We start from the raw sequence: 22,695 nt of genomic DNA, 5'->3' as shown, positions 1-22,695 counted from the left end.
AGTCCCACATCAGGCTTCCTGCCCAGCGGGAAGCCTGCTTCTCCCTCTCCGCCTGCTGTTACCCCTGCTTTGTGCTCTGACAACATCTTAAAAAAAAAAAAAGTCCAAGTAGCTTTTCAGTAACTTTTTCTTCAGCGAAATATTCAAGAAGTTCTAGAGCTGGGAAGCAAGAAATGGCCAAGGGAACAGATCTTCATGTGTGTAAAGACAGGCTGGGGAGTGAGGACAGTGATGCCGCGGAACACGGTGACTCGGAGGGATCCCGTGAGCGAGGCTGGCTGACCGAGTGCAGGACGGAAGTGGGACCACTGAGGAGGAACAGAGCTGCCAGGAGCTGCGGCCTTCAGAGACTACAACGAACAGGGGGAAAGCTCTTCAAGCCGGGAGACGTAGCTGCAGATCGGACTCTCTTGTTTTTAGGAAGTGAGAAGTCTTTTAGGAACAAAGAAGTCTTTTGATTGGCTGGTGTTACCTAAAGAAAGATGAGAAATACTGAGAAAACAGGAGCTGGGGAAGAAAGCAGTCAGCGCCCGAGGCGGCAGGGTTGGTGGAAGGAGCTGCAGAGCCCCCCCGGGAAGCCAGCGGGAGGACCGGTCTGCGTGCGCCCCAGTGTGGCGAGGAAAGGCCCCAGTGGTCCAGTGCCCGTGCTCGTCACACGGCGTCCGACCGGCTCTGTGACAGCGTGCGCTGCTGTGCTCTACTCCCGTGAAGCCTTCGAGACCGTTCAGTGCTACGGCAAAGGCGGACGACCGAACTTGGGAGAACAGACAGTTGTACGTTTGCAGCCCGCGTGGCAAATAACGGGGCGCAGTGTGCAAGATGGAAAAGTCCAGTCCCATCGGTGGGGGAATGTCTGTCACCTTGGGAAGAATTCCCTAGTGGAAGTGAAAACGTCCTAGATGTCCCTTAAGAGAAAGCCTTGAGTTTTAGATTTCTGTAGAAACGTGTGCAAGCTTGCCCTTGCGTATCATGACGCCGTGGACACCCGTGGCTTGGGGCCAGTGAGATGGCCAAGTGGACCCGCGCACTGTCTGTGTATTGTGCAAAGCCACCACTGTGGACTGGCAACCGGAAAGGGCTGACTGAGTGGAACCTGAAAGAACACGGGTATAGTGCAGCCGGGGCAGAAGTCCGTCCCTCTGCGGACGAGGAAAACATGGGCGCTGGCGAAGCATCTGGGAAACGGAAGAGGACAGGATCAGAGCTGTGCGTCATCTTTGGGTCCCTCTGGGCGTGCGAACATGGCCCTGACGTGGTGCTGACACACGTGTGCTCAGCGGGCCTCATGCCCAGGGCGCTCATGATGCCATCCTGTCGCTCTTGTGTTCCTGAACCTGTGTGAGGTCCCGTACGACCAGATCGAAGCTTTGCTGGCTTCTCTGCTTCCTTAAGTACCAGCCCCTGGTTCGTCCCCTCGCACCCGTCCCCTCGCACCGTGCTGTCCGTGTGCCCGGGGCAGCTTCCCCGGCACTGTCGCGGCCCACGTGCTCGTTCAGTGCAGCCCACGCCTGGCGTCCCATCCGCCCACACGCGTGGCAGTGGGCTGGCTTCATGCTCCTGCACACGCACAGCTCGGTGCTAGACTGCACCGACGTACTCACGCGGGGCCTGCGGTCCTTGTTCCCGCTTCCCTCACGAGCCCAGAGGAAGGACGCAGGGTTTGCAGGGTTTGCAGGGCGCCCGAAACCTCCTGCTGCTCTCCGCGCAGTCTGTTCACGGAGGGCAGAGCCGGCGGGGTGCGGTAAGTACACACACTGGGGTCTCTGCAGTGAGCTCGGCTCAAACCACTCCTCGATTTCTAGCGGGGTATCTTCCCGCTCCCAAAGCTCTGGTACCTAGTTTGAGGGCATCTGAGTTCTAGAAAATGGGTTAAGGTAATAGCTTGTAGACTCTCACTAGGGGGAAAAGGACTAAAACAGTAGCGGTAGCAGCGTAAGCAACACTTTCAAAACTTGACCAAACTTCCGTAATCTTGGACAAACATCTTTATTAAAGAAATCAAATAAATAGATAGAGTAAAACATTACGGTAGCAACTTCACACAACGGTATGAGACCAAACTTAGAACTACTTGCTCAAGTTACTCAGGATGGAAAAAAATTAAGTGCTCACAATTAGCACAGAAAATATCTGGTTATAACTTGTTTTTAAATAGACATTTCCTAGTTTACAGTAAGATCCCACTGGTTACAGACCACTCCCCACCCCCTTGGTGTACAGCCTAAAAAAGCTAAGAATGCAAATGTTAATGTAATATAAACTTTTCTTTGTTTACAATTCCAGAATTACAACATTTTACTATTATAACTGTCAACAAGCTCGCTTACTTTAGTTTACTGTCGGAGGGAAAGACAATGTAAGAACATAACCTGTCACTTTGGTCCCAGCCTCCCATTTTACAACATGGATTCTTGATTTATAGCAGAATCACTCTGACAGAGACAGGCCTTGGTGTTTGGCACCGCAAAAGCTGCTTGCTTCGGCCTCTTGTGGAGTGCTATGTATACTGCCTGTGTGGTTTTATAACAGTATAGATGTATAGAAACCCATGCACACGCTATCAGCTTCATTCCCTATAGCAGAAACTTTTAAATCTGTCTACCAAAATCTTGACAAGGACATTTAGTTCTGAATTGTGACATCAAGATCAAGCTGTCTGAATGAGTAAAGTCAAAAGCTCATCTTTAAGTTTTAGAATAAAGATATTTTCAAGGTTATAAAGAGTTTATAAATAACACTGTTTACAAGCAAATATTGATAATCTGTTGACAATCGTTAAGAAACTGAATGTACTGTTTTGAAATAATACAAGGAATTCATTAGGTTTAGATAAATTTAGACTACAAGTAAAACTTCCAGGCTATTTAGTCAAGTTACTTACAACGTACACATTCCTGAGAATACCCCATGGTAGTGGTATTGTTTATTTCCAGATTTTTCCACATTCAACTTAAAAGATGTTTCTTCCCAAGAAACTGAACTTTTCTGTCAAATGCGCTTGATCGAATAGGAGAATTGGGTTCATAAAATGGATTCATTGCAAACTAGGAAAGAAGAAGGTATTAGTAAGCTTGTCAAAGTACAAAGGCTGACAAATCCTAGATCTCTAGAAGGAAATTATTTTAAAGTTCTAAATTAAATCATCAAAGACATCTAAAACAAAAGTGTGAAGACCACATTTTTATGTTCTGTTGTTAAATAGTAATGCCCCCTTGAGGAGATTTTTGATTTCGTGTTTCAGTTTTGAGAAGTGTCTGTGGCAAAACTAATGGTGGTATGATCAGCGTTCCTCTGTAAGCTAAAGAACTTTCAGGATTCACCCTCCGTGTGAAATACTAATCTACTCACATTAATTATAAATGTATGGGTTTATCTATAAGGCCCTTTGGCTGCATAAAACTAAAAATCCACCATATGCTCATAGTTTAAAAAAAATGTATACATTTGCTGCTATATTAAATTACCCTTATATAGTAATTTTTAACAATCAGGTTTTGAATACACTCCTTTAACACAGGCTAAATGATCAGGTTCTTAAATAGTATAATGAGTGTATCATAATACATGCGAGAAAACTGTCAAATGGAATCACTAATTAGGCAAAGGCGTTCAATAGTTTTTATACCTTAATCTACTTGATGTTGTCTTATCTTTTTAAGAGCTAAATATTTTTATTTGCTAAATCTGACCAGGAATATTAACTGTGCTGATATGCAAAAAATCTTGTCTAAATACAGACCATTTAAAATTAATAGGAGCAGACTGTTAGCCCTGCAGTTTAACCACAGACATCCTACTACTATATTATTTTTTCTAAATATTAAGAAATGTGAGTGGCACCATTACCCTTCAAAGACTATTTGGTAAACTTCCTGACAGTTTATGACCTATAATCATTGCTGTGTAACTTACTTGTAAAGTAGATGGAGAACATTTTAGATTAAAATTATGAAGCAATTTCCTTTTTGTAGCTTGCTTCCTTCTCTTTTTAGGGTTCCCTAATAAAATCAACTGTATGTGCCAAAGGGGGAAACTGAAACCTGTTTAAGAACAACTACGATGTGTTCTGTCCTAAATATATGTTAGCCTGGTGGTGAAGTCTTGCCTGTGAGGGAGCTTCCAGGGGTCATTCTGACTGGGGGGGAACTAGTCTGAGATGAAAACCACAGTACAAGGGAGTTACTGCCACAGGTCAGTTTCCTGTTGGAATCCCTTTTTACAATCAAATTAAAAGAGTTAGGGAGCATACCATACCTTTATGTATAAATCATAGACATCGGTGAAGAAATTCTTTATCCCATCTTCTTGCCTTATGTCATGGAGCATAATAAATCTCATATGTGAAAGAATTAAGGTATAATCTTAATAGAAATGAAAAATGAAAAGTTGTCAGGTGATACGATATCCTTCAAATGAGTCACATGCATTGTATTTCGTGATGGAAAAGCCAAATATGTAAACTGCGTTTGAAGTTAGGTAACTTTTATCAGAGGACACAGTCTTTCTAAGTTAGAAAGTCCCTACGGAATGAAGTAAAATCAACCTAATGGTTCAGCTTGACCATAGCTTTATTTGAGACTTGGTTCTAAAAGTATCTGTTAAACAAAATTATCTGTTAAAAATACTAAACAAATGCTTCCCCACTCCAAATAACAGTAGCCCCATAAATGGCAGTTTTTACCTGACACTTGAAGTCCACAGACTCACAGTCTGGCATCTATGTCTCATGTTGTTCTAGTCTGTTACCCAACCTTTAGTTAGACATCTTTTTGTAAAAGATAAGGATATGACCTGCAGTGACAAATGCCGAAACAAACCACTCATTGAACTTGTCCACAGTTTTCAAGTACATGTTGTTGGACAGCCACATGTTCTCGTCTACGAGGTCAAGAGCAGCATGAGCTATGAACTGGTTCAGATGACGGTGATCATCCTAGAGGACAACGTGAGTAGCACCAGATTAACATTTCCAGACAGCATCGAGAACACCAACATTTCATTCTGGAAATTCTATACATAGTCTTCTTGGGGGGAGGGGGCGTTTTCTGCTGCTACTTCATTTATTACTGTCATGGGACTTAGAAAAGATCTTAAGTGTTTTCACATCATATTCTTTTCTATTTGCTATCTAAGACTCAACAAATAGAAACGGCCAATTAATAAATGAAATGTTGGTGTTCAAGAAACAATATAGATTACTTTTTTAATTTTGCAAGAAGGAAGTTACAAAATTTGGTAATTATTTCAGTGTGTGAAGTACAGTAGGTTAAAAATAGAGATTCTGCTTTAAACACCCTCATATCTTTTTAGAGGAAAAAATTTATTTTTTGCAAAATACATACATATTTATGAATAATAAATTGTAAAATAATTAATAATAAATAATACGTATTTATGAAAAATAATGTAAGTGGCTCTGGCTAGCGGACAGGTGGTAGGCTGGAGAGCTAAGGAGGTGGCAAAGGAGAGCTACACAGAAGTGACATCGGCATGGGTCTCAGGGTCAGCAGGGGAAAAGGGCAGGGAAGGCCTTGGGACACGGTGACACTTGGCGAGTGGAGACGGCTGAGGAGGTGGCACTCTTACAGGTTTGGCGTTGGCCTCTTTCAGGTGAATGGAGCTTAGGTGACAGGGGGACCTGGGAGTGGCAGGAGGCCATGCTCAGCCCCAGCTGTGAGTAGTCACCGGTCTCAACATCAGGAGACAGTCCTATCAGAGCTGAGTGTCCTTTTCGTGGGCTTAACTGGAGGTGGGACAGTCCCCCATAATGTGGAGAGGGAATTCACAACCTGGGAGTCTTACCCCTGTGGAATTATTTCAAAATAAACTTTTCATGAAGACTTCCATTAACGGGTTGAGCTGAATTCTTCTGTTCAAGTCCTAACCACCCACCACCCCACCCAGTACCTCAGAACGTGGCCTTCTTTGGAGAGAGGGTCACTGCAGCTGTCGTTAGCGTGCTAGAGTGGGATGGCCCTGATCCAGCGTCACTGGCATAGTTCTGAAAGAGGGGCATGTAGGGACGGACACACAGCAAGAATGCCATGTGAAGACTGGGGTTCTGTGGCCACAGGCCAAGGAACTACCAGAAGCTAAGAGAGAGGCCTGGAACAGATCTTCCCCTGGCAGCTTCACAGGGGGCCTGGCCCTGCCTAGATGCATTGTGCTTGGACTTCTGGCCTCCAGGCCGTGAGACAATGAGCTGCTTTTACTCTAAGCTGCCCGGTTTGTGGTGCTCTGTTATGCCAGCCCTGGGAAAGGCAATGTCATATGACCTCCCTGCTGCGGAGGCTGTTCCTGGGACGGGGCTGGACGAAGGCTGCCAGTTGCTCGGAATCCCCAGCACAGCTCAGGCATGTTTACTCCACTCACATCACCATGACAAGGCTAATTTCGTCCCTAGAGAAATCGATGTGTTTTGTGTCTGGCTTACAGCAGTGTTTTCCATGGGGTCATCAATTAGAGGAAAAATGCAGAAATGCTTTAAGGCGAGTGGTAGCAGGAGAAGGAACTAAGGGCAAGTCATGCCACAGAGTGTTTCTACAGGCACAGCTTTGCCTCCCACAGGTCCACAGAAACTATGTAAGTAGCCCTGTACCACAAAGCAGCCGCTGCTACGGAGAAGCCTCAGTAGCAAGTTCTAATAAGCACCGTGCTCACAGGAATGTGGGGCCATAATGTAGCAACAGCCACCTGACAGAGAATACCTTTACCACATTTCTATCTTATTTTTGTGGCAAGATTTAAATAGTTAAAAAGCATCACACACTGGATGTGGTACAGTTAATTTCAAAAATCAATTTTTAAGGGACACGAAAGCTTATTTCGGAGTTGGGAGAAACACAGCCCAACTTTTTATGAGCAATATGGAGCAGTGCAGAAAGATGGAAGGGCCCCGGGTATCCTCATCTCAAGATTCTACATGTTTACTCTGAATGGCATGTTCTTGAACCGAGCTTGTTTTTCTGGAACCATTACTGGCAACAAGGAAGTTGGGTGGTGTCACTGGGGAGAATGGCATGCGGGCTCCACCCAGCTAGCAGCGGGGGCAGAAGGGCACTGAAAGCTGCTGGAGTCTCAGGGCCAGCGGGGCATGGAAGCAAGGGTCTCTCTTAGCCCTCCCAGGTGCAGATGGCCCTCCTCCGTATGTCCTGACGAGAAGTGTAATTCCCCTGGGCAGAATGGGCTCTCCATGCTAACAACTGTTCTTCCGGTCCCACAACAGGTGGACTATGTTCCTAGGTGCTCAGGGAGCAAGCAGCTTTTCAGAACGGGTGACACAGTGAACTACATATCAGAGCAGAGACCCAGAGCATCCTGCTAGTTAGTATGTGCCGGGTGTGTAGTGAATCAAAGGATGAGTCAACCACTCAGAGACTGTTCTCTGGCCGGATTCTTTCAACCTGTGGGACTGCGGGGCAAGCCCCATTTAATTGTGGCGGATTCCAGTTACCTCATCTGTCCGGGTCTCGCCCAGCTGTCAACTTGTGCCACACCATTACCATTACAACAACATAACGATTCTTACAGAATTTTGTAAGGTTCCATACGCACTTTGGATTCTGCTTTTCCAGCTGGCAAAAATTCCATTTCAAAAACCGGATTATCATGGTGGCCCACAATTACAAAGTAGAAGCTTCCAGACATTGTCTTCAATATATAGCTCCTAGTTAAATGAAAATAACATGTTTTCAGTATTCCATACTGAAAATGAAAAATTGTTAACGAGAAGTCTAGAATTCAATTTTTTACTTAAACCTGACATTGTAGAAGAGGACACCACAAAGCCTGTCACGTTTTCCAGTCTATCGCCATAGACAAATGGCTTTGGGACTAGACAGATTAGGTCTGTGATATGTCCTATAGAATCCAGTACCTTATTTTCACAGGGAAACTGGAAGACTTCTAATACAAAATCGTAAAAACAACATTCTCATGACCCCAAAAGAACATTCGGAGCAAGCTGGAACAAACTTGGACGGACCAGTTAGCATTACTAGCACTAACACTGGGAGAAATTGATAAAGGGTGCGGATTTTGTCTTCTTTCTACCTGAACAATGTATGCTATCAATCTAAGTCTCTGCAAATGCAAGAGCCTATGATATGCCTCCTCAAACTGCATTCGTAAGAAGGGAAGACATGGGACGCCCGGCTGGCTTGGTCGGTGGTGTGTGTGTGACTCTCGATGTTGGGGTTGTGAGTTCAAGCCGCATATTGGATATAGGGATTACTAAAAGAGAAAAAAAAAAAGAAAGGAAGATACAATTTTGTATTCTAGAAAAGATGAAAGAAACCATAATCCAAAAAGAAAGACACTTGAGGTGTTAAGAAATCTTAGAATTGGTGTTTATAGGTTTGCTAAGGGAATGAAGAGAACATGTTGGGGGTGGGGTTGGTTGCGGGGGGAATCAGGGATTCTGTGGCTTTTAGCACAATCAAAATCTGGATGGACAGACAGACGGGTGGAAGGATTTATGTACGTATTTATGTACTTCTAGCACACGGTCTTTGGAATCAGACCAAGCTAGGTTCGGGTCTGCCTCTGCCACCGACTGGAAACATGAGCACAGGCACAGTCCTTAAACTCCCAATGCCAGTTTCCTCCCCGGTGAGACAGAGGCAACCATCAGAGATCCCTTACAGTGACCTTGAGGATTATACAGTGTAATTCATGTGAAGCACTAGGCACGGTATCTGGCTCTCTAGATCGACACAGAGGAGCACATGCATGCAGAGACGGGCTGACCCTTAAGGCCTCCACGTGGGGCAGCCACCTGGCTAACGGAGAGTACACCCCCTCAGGGCGCGTACAGTGAGGTGTGTCGGAGCCCAGGGCTCATCAAGCCTCACTGGGACTCCTGCTGAATCACACTGAACGTGAGAAAACCTGAAATGTTTTCCTAATGAATACAACCTCCGTTGGTAAGGAAATCAAGGCACAACTGGCACTTTGAACTCTGGAATTGGAAGGCCCATGACTGGAAGAAGAGGCAAATAAGACGTTCTTTTGGCTTGATGAGGTAAAGGGAATTTAGAATGTCACTCGGGGCAGGTGTTGGGACACTGCATCCTGCAGGCCCAATCTGGCCTTGTCCATCCTTTTATTGTTGCTGAAGGCGGCCTTGCCCGCTGACAGAATGACGGATTGAGCAGCTGCAACGGAGACCATCTGATCCTTTACAGCCAGTGTCTTAGGGGAAAGACGCGGGGAAAGGCCCCAATAGTGAAACTGGATAACAAGTCAGGCAGGAATGATGTGAAAGCTCTGCAAAGCCAGCAGAAGTAGCAACAATTCTCGAGATTGAAAGAAATTGTCAAGAGGCAAAGGGATGAGAACTTTCAATCTGAACAAAGTCAACAATGATGTCCTTAATTGGAACAGGAGTTTGCAGCTGGAGTTTGCCAAGGGAAGGGCTCATTTCTGCCACACAAACATTTAAGCAGCGGCTGAAAACAATATACATCTAAGGAAGAAAACCCTTATCCCCATGCCTGCGTAGTGTCAGTACAGGGTGACGATAAACAGAAAGGAAACCGAGGAAACACCACATAAAGATCAGGTCATAGACTCTACAGCCGGACAGAACTTGAACTGCCAATAATTTGATTTCATAGCAGCTGAATGAGTAATGCGACTGTTCGACTCCACAGGCAGAACTGGAAGGTGAAGTGGAAGAAATGGAAATCTTGGGAGACAGCCACAACATTGTCTCGGAAGGGAATGTCTACATCACTTAGTATTTGAGGTTTATTATGCCAAGGTGGTAGGCAAAGATGAGACACTTTAGAATTCTATGCTGTTTGATACACTCAATTTTCCACGGGGAGGGAAAAGTTCTGTAGCTGCACTGTCCAGTGTGGTAGCCACCGGTGGCTATTGTATCTGCAGAATTGAGTTTTTCACTTTGTTTAGTTAAAAAGCCACATGCAGTCAGTCGCTACTGTATTGGACCGTGGCCTCTGTATTGGCTCTGTAACAATGATTTGAAATGTTTCAAGTTCTGCCAAGTCTACTTTCCCTCCATCCAGGAAGCAAGTGTTACTTAGTACTCCAGCCTGTGATACAAAAGAAGCAATCGCTTTCCTCCATCCACAAAGTGTTACTTAGTACAAGTGAAGCAGCTGCCGGTGTCTGTGTGAGCTCCAACAGTGTGTGTCTGCTCCATTTCCCCATCACCTAAAGTAGGGGCCCTTCACACCTCTCCTACGAAGACGAAGTCTCCAGGGGGGAGGAGATGGCTACACAGAACTTGGCAATGGATTAAACTGGGGAACTGAGGAAGAGGGAAGAATCAAGGATGTTTCCAAGTGCCCGACTGAGGTGACCAAGCAGAGTATCGAGATGAGTCTCTTCACCAGGAAAGGAAATAAGGAAAAAAACAGGGATGAAATGAACACGTCCATTCTGAGCATGTGGTGGTGCCAGAACCACACGCCCCGCCCTGACCACATCCTGACCCGGAAAACCTGTGAATGTTCGTTTCCCGGCCGAGGGGCATTAAAGCTGCAGGTGGAACTGAGGTGGTTCGCCAACTGACCTTGGGACAGGGAGAGCAGCCCGGACGAGCCAGATGGGCCCAGTATAATCACAACGGTCTTTAAAAGTGGAACAGAGAGGCCCAAAAGGTCAGAAGGAAGCGCCATGGCAGAGGGGGTAAGGGGTGTTGCGGAGATGCAACGTTGCCAGCGTTGAAGAGGGAAGAAAGGGCCGGCAGGCGAACGGCCTCCGGAAGTTGGGGAGCACAAAGATAACCGATTCTTCCCGACAACCTCCGGAAGGGAACACAGCCCAGTGAGACCCGCGGTGGACGTCTGTGCCACACACATGTAAGGTAACATATTTGTGCTGTTTCAGCCACTCAACTTTGTTATAGCAGTAGACAGCACACACGTCAGAGCCGAGGACGCTGCAGGAATGAGGGGAAAGGACATATTTGAAGTGCTCACAGAAAGCAGGTGCATTCTGTAGGGAGACTGAGGGAAAAAAGGAGTTCACTTACCCCAGGACAAGAGTTTCAAAGCACTGTAGAAGGTCGGAGGGACGGGAAGGAAGTGGGGACAGTGGTGCGTCAGGGGGAAGCCACCTGGGGAAACCTGAGGGTCATCTAAGTGGTTTTCTGGCCGAGCAGGCCTTCCTAATGCTTACCACAGAGCCCAGTACAGAGTAAGCGCGCCACACCTGGGGAATGGAACCGCGAGGAGGGGGGCAGTGGCTGGGGCAGTGTCGGGTGAAGCCGGAACACAGGAATGAGAGGCATGCTGGGATTACCTGGCCTCAACAGAGAAAAGAACCTTCTGAACATTCTAGTGCTCAGGACTTCACGGTCTCAGAGGCCTGAATGGGGAGGTCTGTGATCAAATGATTAACAGCACCTTTGTGAGAAGTTGAAGTTTCCACACTTGTGAGGAAACTCCCATAACCACTGATGGGAGTTGTCGACTCCAGGACTCTCACCTGGGATGAAAACGGTAGCCGTCCCTGATGGCTAGGTGATCTGAGCTGTTTGAGAGGGAGCGACAACTAAAATCAATGTGGTGATCTAGAAGCTCCGGACTACCTTGAACTGGAAGAGGGCGTGTACATGATGTAAGAAACAGGGCACTAACTAGTAATGAACGCAAAAAAAAATCACGTATCTGTGAGGCGGGCATGAGAGGGGCTGTGAAGCACAAAATGAATGGAAATGTGTGAAATAAGTTAAAAACAAAAGCCTTCTTAGACTACAATCAGGAAGAAGGGGAGAAAGGTTACCTGGTGCAAAGGATGCAGATCTGCTGAACTTCAGTTTTCTCAGCGCATGATTTTCCTTTTTTTTTTTTTCTTTTTATTTATTTGACAGAGAGAGGGAGAGATCACAAGTAGCCATAGAGGCAGGTGGAGGGTATGGAGGGGGAGCAGGCTCCCGGCTGAGCAGAGAGCCTGATGGGGGGCTCGATCCCAAGACCCTGAGGTCATGACCTGAGCCAAAGGCAGAGGCTTAACCCACTGAGCCACCCAGGCGCTCCCTCAAAGAGCATGATTTTCTAATAGCAAGTGTGACAAAAAGGCGGGCTTGGAACCTTAAGACCGGTATCTTAAAAAACAAACAACAAAAACCTCAATAAATACAGATCTTCAAGTCTTAGCAAATCTTATATTTTTGACTAACAAAAGTGGCTGTATACTCATCAGGGACATGGGAAATCTCAGGAACAAAATCGTCAAACCACCTCAGGTTAGTTTTACTTATGTTTGTTTTCAGAAACAAGGGCTTCTCTTCTGTAACTGAGTACTTTTGGAATAGATTAAAACACCAAGAGAAACACGTATGAAATACCTGTCTCTGGTCAGAACACAGGCTAGGAGCTTTTAATTTACATTAACTTCATTAATGTGAATCCAGACAAAAATCAAGTGGTTAGTCAAAGTACTGGTTATATGACAACAAGCCCTGCCAAACTTAGACTTTCTGTTTTATACAGCAATCATCCCCCGCCTTCTTTGTTTTGCTGCTTTATACAACTGTTTGACAGAAAGCTGAATGGCTAGACTTTGTTTTAGAAGAGAAATCCAGGGGATGGCAAATCATTGTATGAAGTAACCTGGTATCTACCTGAGAACCAACTGGAGATTTGTGGCTCCGAGAAGTCCGTGGTACTGTCAGAGCTACAAGGGGATGGGGGTGCAGGCTGTACTCGTTTTATTTGTTGAGTGAGGGACCACTCCTACCAGACTTGAATGTCCGTGCCCAAAGAACTTCAAAGTTGTACAAGTCGGTTGACAGGGAACCATCGTGTGACATTAACCTAGTTCAGCTCAACATTTTGAATGCTTAAGTGAGGGACAATTTATCACATTGAAGGATAACACGCTTGGGCAGCTAATATACTGGAAGGCAACACCAAAGGTTCAACAATCCCTGCAGGTTAAGAGAATTTAAGTGAATGCAAAAAAATAAATAAATAAAGGTTAAAAACCGGGGGGGAAAAATCCCAAACTGTACAATAGGAGAGAAACCTAGGTTAAGAGCAGTTCATCTACAAGGACCCAAAAGTTTACATTTAATGCAAGCTCCGTAAGGGGCAGTAGTCTAATACAGGAACCCAAAAAGCTAATGCCAATTTGAGGCTGTACTAAGATCATGTCCTTTTGACACCTCCAGGGAACATACGCACCTCTGGGAATCTCGTTTTAAAAGGGTCAATAACTCTGAACTGTGTGTTGGAAGGAATGCTCTGGAAAGGAGCTACTGAAGGAACAGAGAATGTTTAAATGGGAAGGCCTTTCTGGGGGGTTGGGAGTGAGATACAGCAGTATCTTACCTTCAAATACAATGTATGTGGTCCAGAGGAAAAGGGATATGATAGGGGATGGCAAATGGGTTATCGCTGGTGAGCCAGTTCTAATTAGCCCGCAGTGACGGCCGGGACCTGGTGCTGATAACGACTGGGACAAGGAAGATCTGTAGCAGGAAAGATGGCTGTGGTCGAAGGGCAGTACGTAGGTGTGTACCAAGTCTTTAAAGTCTGGGTGACAGATTTATCCCAAACTGCCCAGAGGACACGCTTACGGCTGCGTCTTTGAGGTTACCTGGAAACTTGTTCGAGACAATGTTACCAAGCACTTTGTTACACGCTATCAGGCTGCCTGTGCGAGGACTAATTCCCGCCCCTCAGCGGACAGGGCCCACAAATTTTCCAGCTCCAAGTGACAACAGTACGGCCGTTAAAAAACCCTGCATTAGCTGACTGTCCCAGTGAAAGGCAAAATGAAGCAAAGGCCCCGGGCTGATCGACACTTGCGGGCTAAAACGCGATGTGCGTCGGCCCAGTGGCCTGGGATGTGACCGAACGGGGGACTGGCCAGGTCCGATCCGGTTGTCCCCGGGCGGACTGGAGACGGGGCCAAAATCCGCGTCACGCGGGACCCGGAACGTCCCCTGGACCTCCCGCCCCCTACTCACCCCATCTCCTACCTGCGGGGAGATGCCGCCAACGGAAACAGTCACTTACCTCAGCCGACCCGCGCTTGGCAGCCTCTGTCAGAACTCCCCGAGAATCCTCGCGAGAGTCCGCGGTTGCGATCTCGCGAGAGGTGGGAGGAGCTTCCGGCCAGAGGGCCGCGTAACCCAGCGCGTGCGCCATAGTAGTGCCGACAAGGGCGGTTCCGTTTGGCGGGCCTCGGGGGAGGGCGGGCTCAACGCGGAGCCAAGCGAATTCCGGTTGGTACCCGGTTTTCTCTTGTTGCCTCACTACCGGTCCTCGCCCTCCAGCCGCGTGGGAAAGTCGCGTGTGGACCACGACCCCGCCTACCCGTCAGAACCAGTGAGAACGGAAGTGCGAGTCGGTTGGAGTTCCTAGTCCAGAGCGAGAGCCAAAGTGTTCAACTGCCCTGTTCTTCCCGACTGGCCGCGGGCAGAGACCGAGCCCTGAACGCGGGGACTCCTCCTGAACCTGCAGCTCGGGCGGGGTGTTAACTCGGGCCCAGGCAGGACGGGCGGGGCGGGAGGCGGGGGAGGCGGGGGCAGGGGAAGCTGGCAGCTAGCGGCTCGGGTACACACACTGGCTGCTCCCCAGGGACCGGTGGAAACGTAACCTGTTGTTTGTTTCCGCTGTAGCTTCTTTTCCCCTGCTCAGCCTCTTAGGGTTTCTCGGGAGGCCACTGGTCTGTTTTCAAAAACTCATGGTCCATCTGCCCGCCGGGTAACCCGTAACCATTTTTTTCTTCCAGTTCACTATGCACCCCGAATCTGACGTGTTGAGTCAAGATGAACTGCGAAAAAAGCTTTACCAGACGTTTAAGGATAGGGGTATACTGGACGCGCTCAAGGTATCCGTTTTAGCCAGATCTTTTACACAACTTTTACAAGTTAACCTGTAACACGCAGTCCAGATTTAAATACATTCAAGTCTTGGCTTTTAAACGAGTAAGCCATAGTTTGTATTGTTAAGTTACATTTTTATGTTCCTCTGTAACTCTTTGTAACGGAATACGGAAGTCTTAAAAATGGTTTAGTTTGAGTGGTCTTAAAAGAGCATATTTAAATCATGGGTTTACTGGACTGATATTAAGGTGATAGTGGGTGGCTTTGTAAACTGAACACATTCTAGTAAAGTTGGACTTGGTTTATAAATCTGATTTGCAAGTCTTGAATTAATAAGTGGTTTTGTAATCGTACTTGCTTTTGAATGAAGGAAATAGACACCATATGGAAAACAGTAGGTGAACGATTTACCGGAGAATAATTTGGGGGAATGCTCTTGCTTAAAATATATTGAAATGTATAAATATTTGGGCAGCAGATGCTAGTACACATGAACAGCAAAGAGTAGGATTAGCTCAAATGTTTTTATTACTGTATACATTTCAAAACTATTATTTTGTATTTGAAATGTCAAATTAAGGGGGCACCTGGGTGGCTCAGTCAGTTGAGCCACCAGCTCTTAGTTTTCAGCTCTGGTCATGATCAGGGTTGTGGGCTCAGCCCATAACCAGCTTACTGGGGCCTACTTAAGATTCTGTCTTTCTCCCTCCCTCTGCCCCTGCTCCTCTCCTTCTCTTTAAAAGAAAGTGTTGAAGAAAAAGCTTTTTAAAAAAGTTTTCTCTATCCTATTGTTTTGGTAACTTAAATCTTGAGATTAATCTGAAAAAATATAGAAAAACACGGAGAAACAGCATTGCTAATACAGCTACTAATTGGCATAAGTGTCTTTTTTTTTTTTTTTTTTTTTTTTTTAAGATTTTATTTGACAGAGAGAGTAGGCAGAGAGGCAGGCAGAGAGAGAGGAGGAAGCAGGCTACCCGCTGAGCAGAGAGCCCAACTCAGGGCTTGATCCCAGGACTCTGGGACCGTGATCTGAGCAGAAGGGAGAGGCTTTAACCCACTGAGCCACCCAGGTGCCCTCCCTCCGCCCTTTTTTTAAAGTAGTCTCCATTCCCCAATACAGACCTCGAACCCACAACTTGGAGACCAAGAGTCCCATGCTCCATTGAGTGAGCCAGCCAGACACCTCTCCTTTTTAATCTGATATATGGTGAACATTTTCCTGTGTCCTTCAGAGTTCCTTGAAATCCTCATTTTCAGTGGCATCAGTCTTGTCTTTGAATGTATGGGTGATTTATGTAGCAGTTCCTTGTTGAAGATTTACATTATACCCAGGCCGGCACATTCCTTCATTGAATCTCTCACTTTTTGCCTTGTCTAGGTTAAGTGACATTACTGAACCAAAAGCCCGATTTTTGTTTGTTTTAAGATTTTATTTATTTGACAGAGCAAGAGAACACAAGCAGGGGGAGCAGTAGAGGGAGAGGGAGAAGAAGGACCCTGGGATGATGGCCTGAGCCCAAGACAGATGCTCAACCATCTGAGCCATCCAGGTGCCCCTGAGCTTTTTTTTCTTAAGATTTTATTAGAGAGAGAGAGTGGGCGGGTGCCAGAGCAGGGGAAGGGGCAAAGGGAGTGGGAGAAGCAAATTCCCCGCTAAGCTCAGAGCCCTATTTGGTTCTATCCCAGGGACCTGAGATCATGACCCAAGCTAAAGTCAGATGCCTAACTGACTGAGCCACCCAAGGGCAGAGCTTTAAGGCTCTCAGTATACGGGTCTTGTTCTAGAAAGATTGTTAATAATATATACTCCACCAGCAGTTTAATAATGCTTATCTCTCCAGTGATATTATCATGACAATTTTTTAAACATTGGAAAATCTTTAATATTCCATTGATTACAAATCTTTTTTTTTTTTTTTTTGCTGATTATTCTCAGTTCTCTAAAAGAACAAATACTCTTTATTTTTAAAAAAAGTTTTAAAAAGTTTTTTTATTCTGTAACCCACTTGGAATTAATTGTGTGTAGTGCATTAATATGCTTTCTAATGTGGAATGATCCTTGGATTCCTGGCCATGGCATATTTTTTTTTACTGTGCTTCTGAATTAGATTTGAGAGTGTTTTATTTGTAGTCACAAATAATACTGATGTATCCTTATCCTTTTTAAGCTGTCCCTGTTTGGGTTTGGTATCAGGATTATGTTACCTTTGTTCACTTTACTAATGTGTATCTTCTAGAGAAATACTGTTTCCTTTGTGTAGCTGGCTGTTCAGTTCTGTTATCCCAGCTTTACCAGTGGCAAGACAGATTTTTTACTTACTAAGTCTGAGCTAATTTGTGTTTTCTCAGTTCAGTGACGATGGCCTGAGTGAGTTTTAATTTTTAAAATTCATTGAGGAAGTGCCTGGGTGCCTCAGTGGGTAAGCCTCTGCCTTCAGGTCATGATCTCAGGGTCCTGGGGTCGAATCCCACATTGGGCTCTCTGCTCAGCAGGGAGCCTGCTTCCCCCTCTCTCTGCCTGCCTCTCTGCCTACTTGGGATCTCTCTCTCTATGTCAAATAAGTAAATAAAATATTAGGGGTGCCTGGGTGGCTCAGAGGGTTAAAGCCTCTGCCTTCGGCTCAGGTCATGATCTCAGGGTCCTGGGATGGAGCCCCGCATAGGGCTCTCTGCTCAACAGGGAGCCTGCTTCCGCCCCCACTCTGTCTGCCTCTCTGCCTTCTTGTGAACTCTCCCTCTCTCTCTGTCAAATAAATAAAATCTTAAAAAAAAAAAAATTCATTGAAATTTTTAATGGCCTAATTAACATTCTGTTTGGGTGTTTGCAAAGAATTTCTGGTGAAGTACAAAGTCTGGTATCTATTAAATGGAATTTATCAAGTCTTTCTCCTTATTTTGAGTCTGCTCTTAATTTTGGAGATAGTTGTGCCGAGGCTACACCAGTTTCTTCTCTTCCAGTCTCCCCCAACCCCACAGTTATTGTACTTACTTCTATTTTAGGAACATTATTCTGAATCGATTTCCCTCTTTATATTGGCTGCTGGAGAGTCCCAGCCAGTTGTGGGATTCCTTCTAGCAAGTGATGGATGGCTTGCCTTTTGTGTTTGTTGAGGTGGGGATTCACCTGCAAGGTCCTTTGGCACCCCCCCTTACTTTCCTTTCTGCTTCTGTCACTCTTCTAAATCTTATCCTATTTCAGTATTTGTTTGCAAGACATCCTAAGTCATTTTTATTAAGCTGAATCTAAATGTATTCTTTAGTTGTTACAAATTTAATTAAAGCACCTCTAAATTTTACTGGTGGAGAATGCTATAATTTCTCTCATTTTATTTCAGTTACTGAATTGTACTAGATGAGGCAGGGTAAGCGTATTCTGTTAAGTGTAATTGTCTTTTTTTTTTTTTTAACTAGGAGACCTTAAAGATTTTTATTTATTTATTTGACAGACAGAGATCACAGGTAGGCAGAGAGGCAGGCAGAGAGAGAGAGAGAGAGAGAGAGAGAGAGAGAAGGAAGCAGGCTCCCCGTTGAGCAGAGCCGGATGTGGGGCTCGATCCCAGGACCCTGAGATCATGACCTGAGCTAAACGCAGAGGCTTAACCCACTGAGCCACCCAGGCACCCCAACTAGGAGACTTTAGACCTATACTAGAGCCTATTCTATACTGGTAATTATGTACTGTTCTACTCTTGAGCTAAAGGATAGAAAAACGTATAATAAGAACTCCATTTGTTTTTTGGCTTGTATTCTATTAACATGAATTCATTAGATATCATTTACTGCTGAACCCCGTGAGTCTAGACAGTGTATTCTTTTTTTTTTTTTTTTTTTTTTTTTAAAGATTTTATTTATTTATTTGACAGAGAGAAATCACAAGTAGATGGAGAGGCAGGCAGAGAGAGAGAGAGGGAAGCAGGCTCTCTGCTGAGCAGAGAGCCCGATGCGGGACTCGATCCCAGGACTCTGAGATCATGACCTGAGCCAAAGGCAGCGGCTTAACCCACTGAGCCACCCAGGCACCCTAGACAGTGTATTCTTAAGCTCAGCCCAAATGTATGTTTTCAGATGATATGCAAAATAGACTAGAACAAATACCCAGTAGTCTTAGTAATTTTGGGAATTTTGTTAAAACCCAGATGAATAATGTTAGTGTTACAACCTTGAGAAAATGACCCACTTTATACTATAATTTACTCATTTATAAAATGTAAGAAAATTATTATACTTCAGTGTCTTGAGATGTAAATACTGTATGCAGAAGTATATCTTAATATGTTTTGGGGTTTACCGATTTCTCTCTTGCATATGTGATTTCCTTTTTGGGAACCCAGTTTTGTTTTGATCAATATGCCCAATATTTTCATATCCTTTAGTAGCCTACAGAGAGGTGAGAAGGTGCAGAATTGTCTCCTGCACTTGATACCCTGGTGAAAAGCTGCTGAAATGGGCTCCTGGGGAAGTGAAGTTAGAGTATGCACGCATTCTGGCGAACCACAAGTTAACTTGGAAATTGGTGAAAATGAGTTTTTTCCAGAATTCAGTGGGCTACTTGTGTCACAGTGTTATCTACGGAATGGTTCCTAGCTTTTGGTCATGGGTTCAGAACCATTCTGGAAATAAAGATGCTAATTCATGTACAGATCTATGTATCTCCAGTGAAATAATCCCACTGAAATTTTTCCTCTTTTTTCATGTTTTTGTTCTGTTTTTTTTTGTTGTTGTTTCGTTTTGTTTTGTTTTGTTTTTTTGAGCTAGACACAGCTCCGCAACCAGCTAATTCACCAATTGATGCACCCTGTGTTGAGTGGAGAACTGCAGCCCCGGTCCATTTCAGTGGAAGGGAGTTCCCTCTTAGTGGACGCTTCTAACTGTCTAGTAGCAGATCACTTACAAAGATGTGGCTACGAGTATTCACGCTCTGTTTTCTTTCCAGAAAGTGGTTTGGCCACAGAAAAGGTAAAGTTTTCCTTTTCTGTTTTTGAATTTATTATTAACAGGTTTTTTCCTGAGCTAACAGGAAGTGCCGCGCCCTAGCGGCATATTCCCTAGCGAACGAGGTCCATTTCTCAGTCATCTTTGAATTCACATCATACATTCGATCACGTAACAAAGTGGCAGTACTAAAGTTGTTACCAATTCCTTGGAATCTCGATTGGTCTTTGGTAAAATTGTGATGTGTAGAATGACTGTTTTGGAGCTGGAATTGACCTCCCATTTGGTGAGTCTACTAATACTCTCAGTCATTGATGTTGAATCTGTTGTAAGATTGTTACTGGACTAGTCACAGTGCAGGTGTTACCTGTATTACAGAGGAGGAGCCAGCCTCCAGAGAGGCGAGGTACTTTGCTCAAGGTCACATGATTTGTAAATATCAATGCAGGGCCATAAATCTAGATCTCTAAAACGTGTTATTCTTACTATGTCAAAGTCTCTTCAGATATTTCTGTTTCTTAGAATTAAACAAGGGAAATGAGGGATACAATAGTTTTTTAAAAATCTATGGAATTCTTGGGGCGCCTGGGTGGTTCAGTGGGTTAAGCTTATGCCTTCAGCTCAGGTCATGATCTCAGGGTCCTGGGATTGAGCCCCGCATCAGTCTTTCTGCTCAGCAGGGAGCCTGCTTCCCCCTCTCTCTGCCTGCCTCTCTGCCCACTTGTGATCTCTGTCTGTCAAATAAATAAAATCTTTTTAAAAAATAAATAAAAATAATCCTCTGGAATTCTCAAACACTATAACACCTATTTTTATCAATTTTCTAGTTGCTTAATGTTTAACAGTGATGGTCGAGAAATCTAGTCACACTTGATTATTTTATTTTATTTTTTAAAAGATTTATTTATTTGACAGAGATCACAAGTAGGCAGAGAGGCAGGCAGAGAGAGAGGAAGGGAAACAGGCTCCCCGCTGAGCAGAGAGCCCGATGCAGGGATCTATCCCAGGACCCTGGGATCATGAACTGAGCCGATGGCAGAGGCTTTAACCGAGTGAACCAGCCAGGCACCCCAACACTTGATTATTTTAAAGGCTGATACAGTTGACTGCCTATTTCTTTTAGTAGACTTAATTTTTTAAAGCAGTTGAAATTCAGAGCAAAGTTGAGAAGAAAGGAAGATATCCTATATGCTCCCTACTCCCTACTCCCATACATGCACAGCCTCCCCTACTAGCAACAATTCTTATATATTTCTTATAGTATATTTCTTATACTATTAGTATAGTATACTAGTATATAGTATACTAGTATGCAAGTATAGTATAGTATACTATTAGTATAGTATATTTCTTATACTATTGATAATATATTGAAGTCACAAGGATAAAATATTTTTCTTGATCACACAATTAACCTCCAACTATTACACACTAAAGACAATAGGTCTAATATGTCTAAATGGTTAATGCCTTACAGATTACAGATTACAAACACTCTAACAGGTGATGAGCCAGTGAATACATGTGTGAATTCAAATGCAGTTAAGTTTTTAAAGTATTACTGCTTCAAAATATAAATAAACTTTCACTGTCATTACCAGAATGAATAACTAAAGCATACCTAAAATAATCTTAAACATTTTGGGCAGCTATTTGTTTTTCTTTAAAGATTTTATTTATTTACTTGAGAGTGAGAGAGCAAGCAGGGGGAGGGGCAGAGGAAGAAGCAGACTCCCCGCTGAGCAGGGAGCCCGATGCTGGGGCCCGATCCTGCGACTCCAGGATCGTGACCTGAGCTGAAAGCAGATACCAACTGAGGCACCCAGGAACCCGTTGGGTGGCTGTTCTTCATATATATTTCTACTACAATATTCATCATTTACTAGGTTTACCCTGAGAACATGGATAGGTTTTCACGTGGTTTTCCTTTATAGAAAATATTCTGCACAGCGTTTTGTTTTTTTTTTTTAAAGATTTTCTTTATTTATTTGACAGACAGAGATCACAAGTAGGCAGAGAGGCAGGCAGAGAGAGAGAGAGAGAGAGTAGAAAGCGGGCTCCCCGACGAGCAGAGAGTCTGATGTGGGGCTCGATCCCAGGACTCTGGGATCATGACCTGAGCCGAAGGCAGAGGCTTTAACCCACTGAGCCACCCAGGCACCCCTCAAAATATTTTTTAATTTGGTCTGAACTATGATTCTTCAGAAATGTCCTAGTTTATCATTTAAATACTGATGTAAAAATATGTCTAACTTTTCTTTTCCTTAAGGTATTTACTATGGAAGATCTATTACAACTCATTAAAATCAACCCTGAATCCAGTCTCTACAAATCACTGGTAGGATTATTTAGTTTTTATAACCTGCTTTGGTCTGTTAATTGTAACTGAACAGTTGAATAAAGATAAAATATTTTCTTTCAACAGATTTCAGGATTTGATAAAGAAAACAAAGGTAGGAGCCTTCATCTTTGTAGAAAATAACAACATTTTTGTCATTTACTTTATCCTGTAAAACTGTGAAAGCAATATTGAGGGGTATGAGTAGGGAATTTAATATGAATTTGAGTTTCCATGCTGTGACAGTACCTTACCTTCTTACCTAATATTTTTTTTTTTTTTAAAGATTTTATTTATTTATTTGACAGAGAGAGATCACAAGTAGGTAGAGAGGCAGGCAGAGAGAGAGAGGAGGAGGAAACAGGCTCCCTGCCGAGCAGAGAGCCCGATGCGGGACTCGATCCCAGGACCCTGAGATCATGACCTGAGCCGAAGGCAGCGGCTTAACCCACTGAGCCACCCAGGCGCCCTAAAGCCACTTTAAAGGTGAAAAGAACAGAGGTGCCTGGGTAGCTCAGTCCGTTAAGCAGCTGCCTCTGGCTCAGGTCATGATCCCAGGGTCCTGGGATGGAGGAGGAAACAGGCTCCCTGCCGAGCAGAGAGCCCGATGCGGGAC

General features: G+C 44.5%; 2 protein-coding genes across 9 annotated transcripts in view; one reads left to right on the top strand and one right to left on the bottom strand.

The window, feature by feature from the left end:
• Positions 1-1,967: 1,967 nt before the first annotated feature.
• TRAPPC2 (trafficking protein particle complex subunit 2) lies at positions 1,968-14,064 on the bottom strand. Of its 2 annotated transcripts, XM_059385126.1 has the most exons (6): positions 13,995-14,062; positions 13,305-13,444; positions 7,555-7,666; positions 4,790-4,933; positions 4,255-4,341; positions 1,968-3,044 (listed from the first exon to the last, which is right to left on the bottom strand). In XM_059385126.1, exons 3-6 carry the CDS (start codon positions 7,645-7,647, stop codon positions 2,946-2,948), a joined length of 423 nt encoding a protein of 140 aa, XP_059241109.1. In that variant the 5' UTR covers positions 7,648-7,666; positions 13,305-13,444; positions 13,995-14,062; the 3' UTR covers positions 1,968-2,945. The 2 variants fall into 2 exon arrangements, with proteins under 2 accessions (XP_059241109.1, XP_059241110.1); XM_059385127.1 differs by lacking the exon at positions 13,305-13,444 and having other exon boundaries at positions 13,995-14,064.
• A 41-nt stretch (positions 14,065-14,105) lies between these two features.
• OFD1 (OFD1 centriole and centriolar satellite protein) overlaps positions 14,106-22,695 on the top strand; it is a 45,867-nt gene continuing 37,277 nt past the window's right edge. Inside the window, exons 1-5 of one of the 7 annotated variants that reach the window (XM_059384754.1) lie at positions 14,106-14,203; positions 14,713-14,811; positions 19,565-19,765; positions 22,011-22,079; positions 22,167-22,194. In XM_059384754.1, the coding sequence (XP_059240737.1) occupies positions 14,719-14,811; positions 19,565-19,765; positions 22,011-22,079; positions 22,167-22,194 (391 nt within the window). In that variant the 5' untranslated portion in view covers positions 14,106-14,203; positions 14,713-14,718. The other 6 variants (XM_059384753.1, XM_059384756.1, XM_059384755.1 and 3 more) reach the window with 6 other exon arrangements.

This window comes from Mustela nigripes, chromosome X (genome assembly GCF_022355385.1).
Source record: "Mustela nigripes isolate SB6536 chromosome X, MUSNIG.SB6536, whole genome shotgun sequence".
In the NCBI taxonomy this organism is placed as follows: Eukaryota; Metazoa; Chordata; class Mammalia; order Carnivora; family Mustelidae; genus Mustela; species Mustela nigripes.
This window is presented reverse-complemented; position numbering and strand designations above follow the sequence as displayed.

Bases quoted from the DNA above. Each gene is read 5' to 3' on its own strand.
- TRAPPC2 (XM_059385127.1), bottom strand. From the start codon at position 7,647: ATGTCTGGAAGCTTCTACTTTGTAATTGTGGGCCACCATGATAATCCG. The intron at 4,934-7,554 runs GTGCGTATGGAA...GTTGTCCTCTAG, and splicing joins CTGGAAAAGCAGAATCCAAA to GATGATCACCGTCATCTGAA. The intron at 4,342-4,789 runs CATATCCTTATC...TTAATTCTTTCA, and splicing joins CGGCATTTGTCACTGCAGGT to CATATGAGATTTATTATGCT.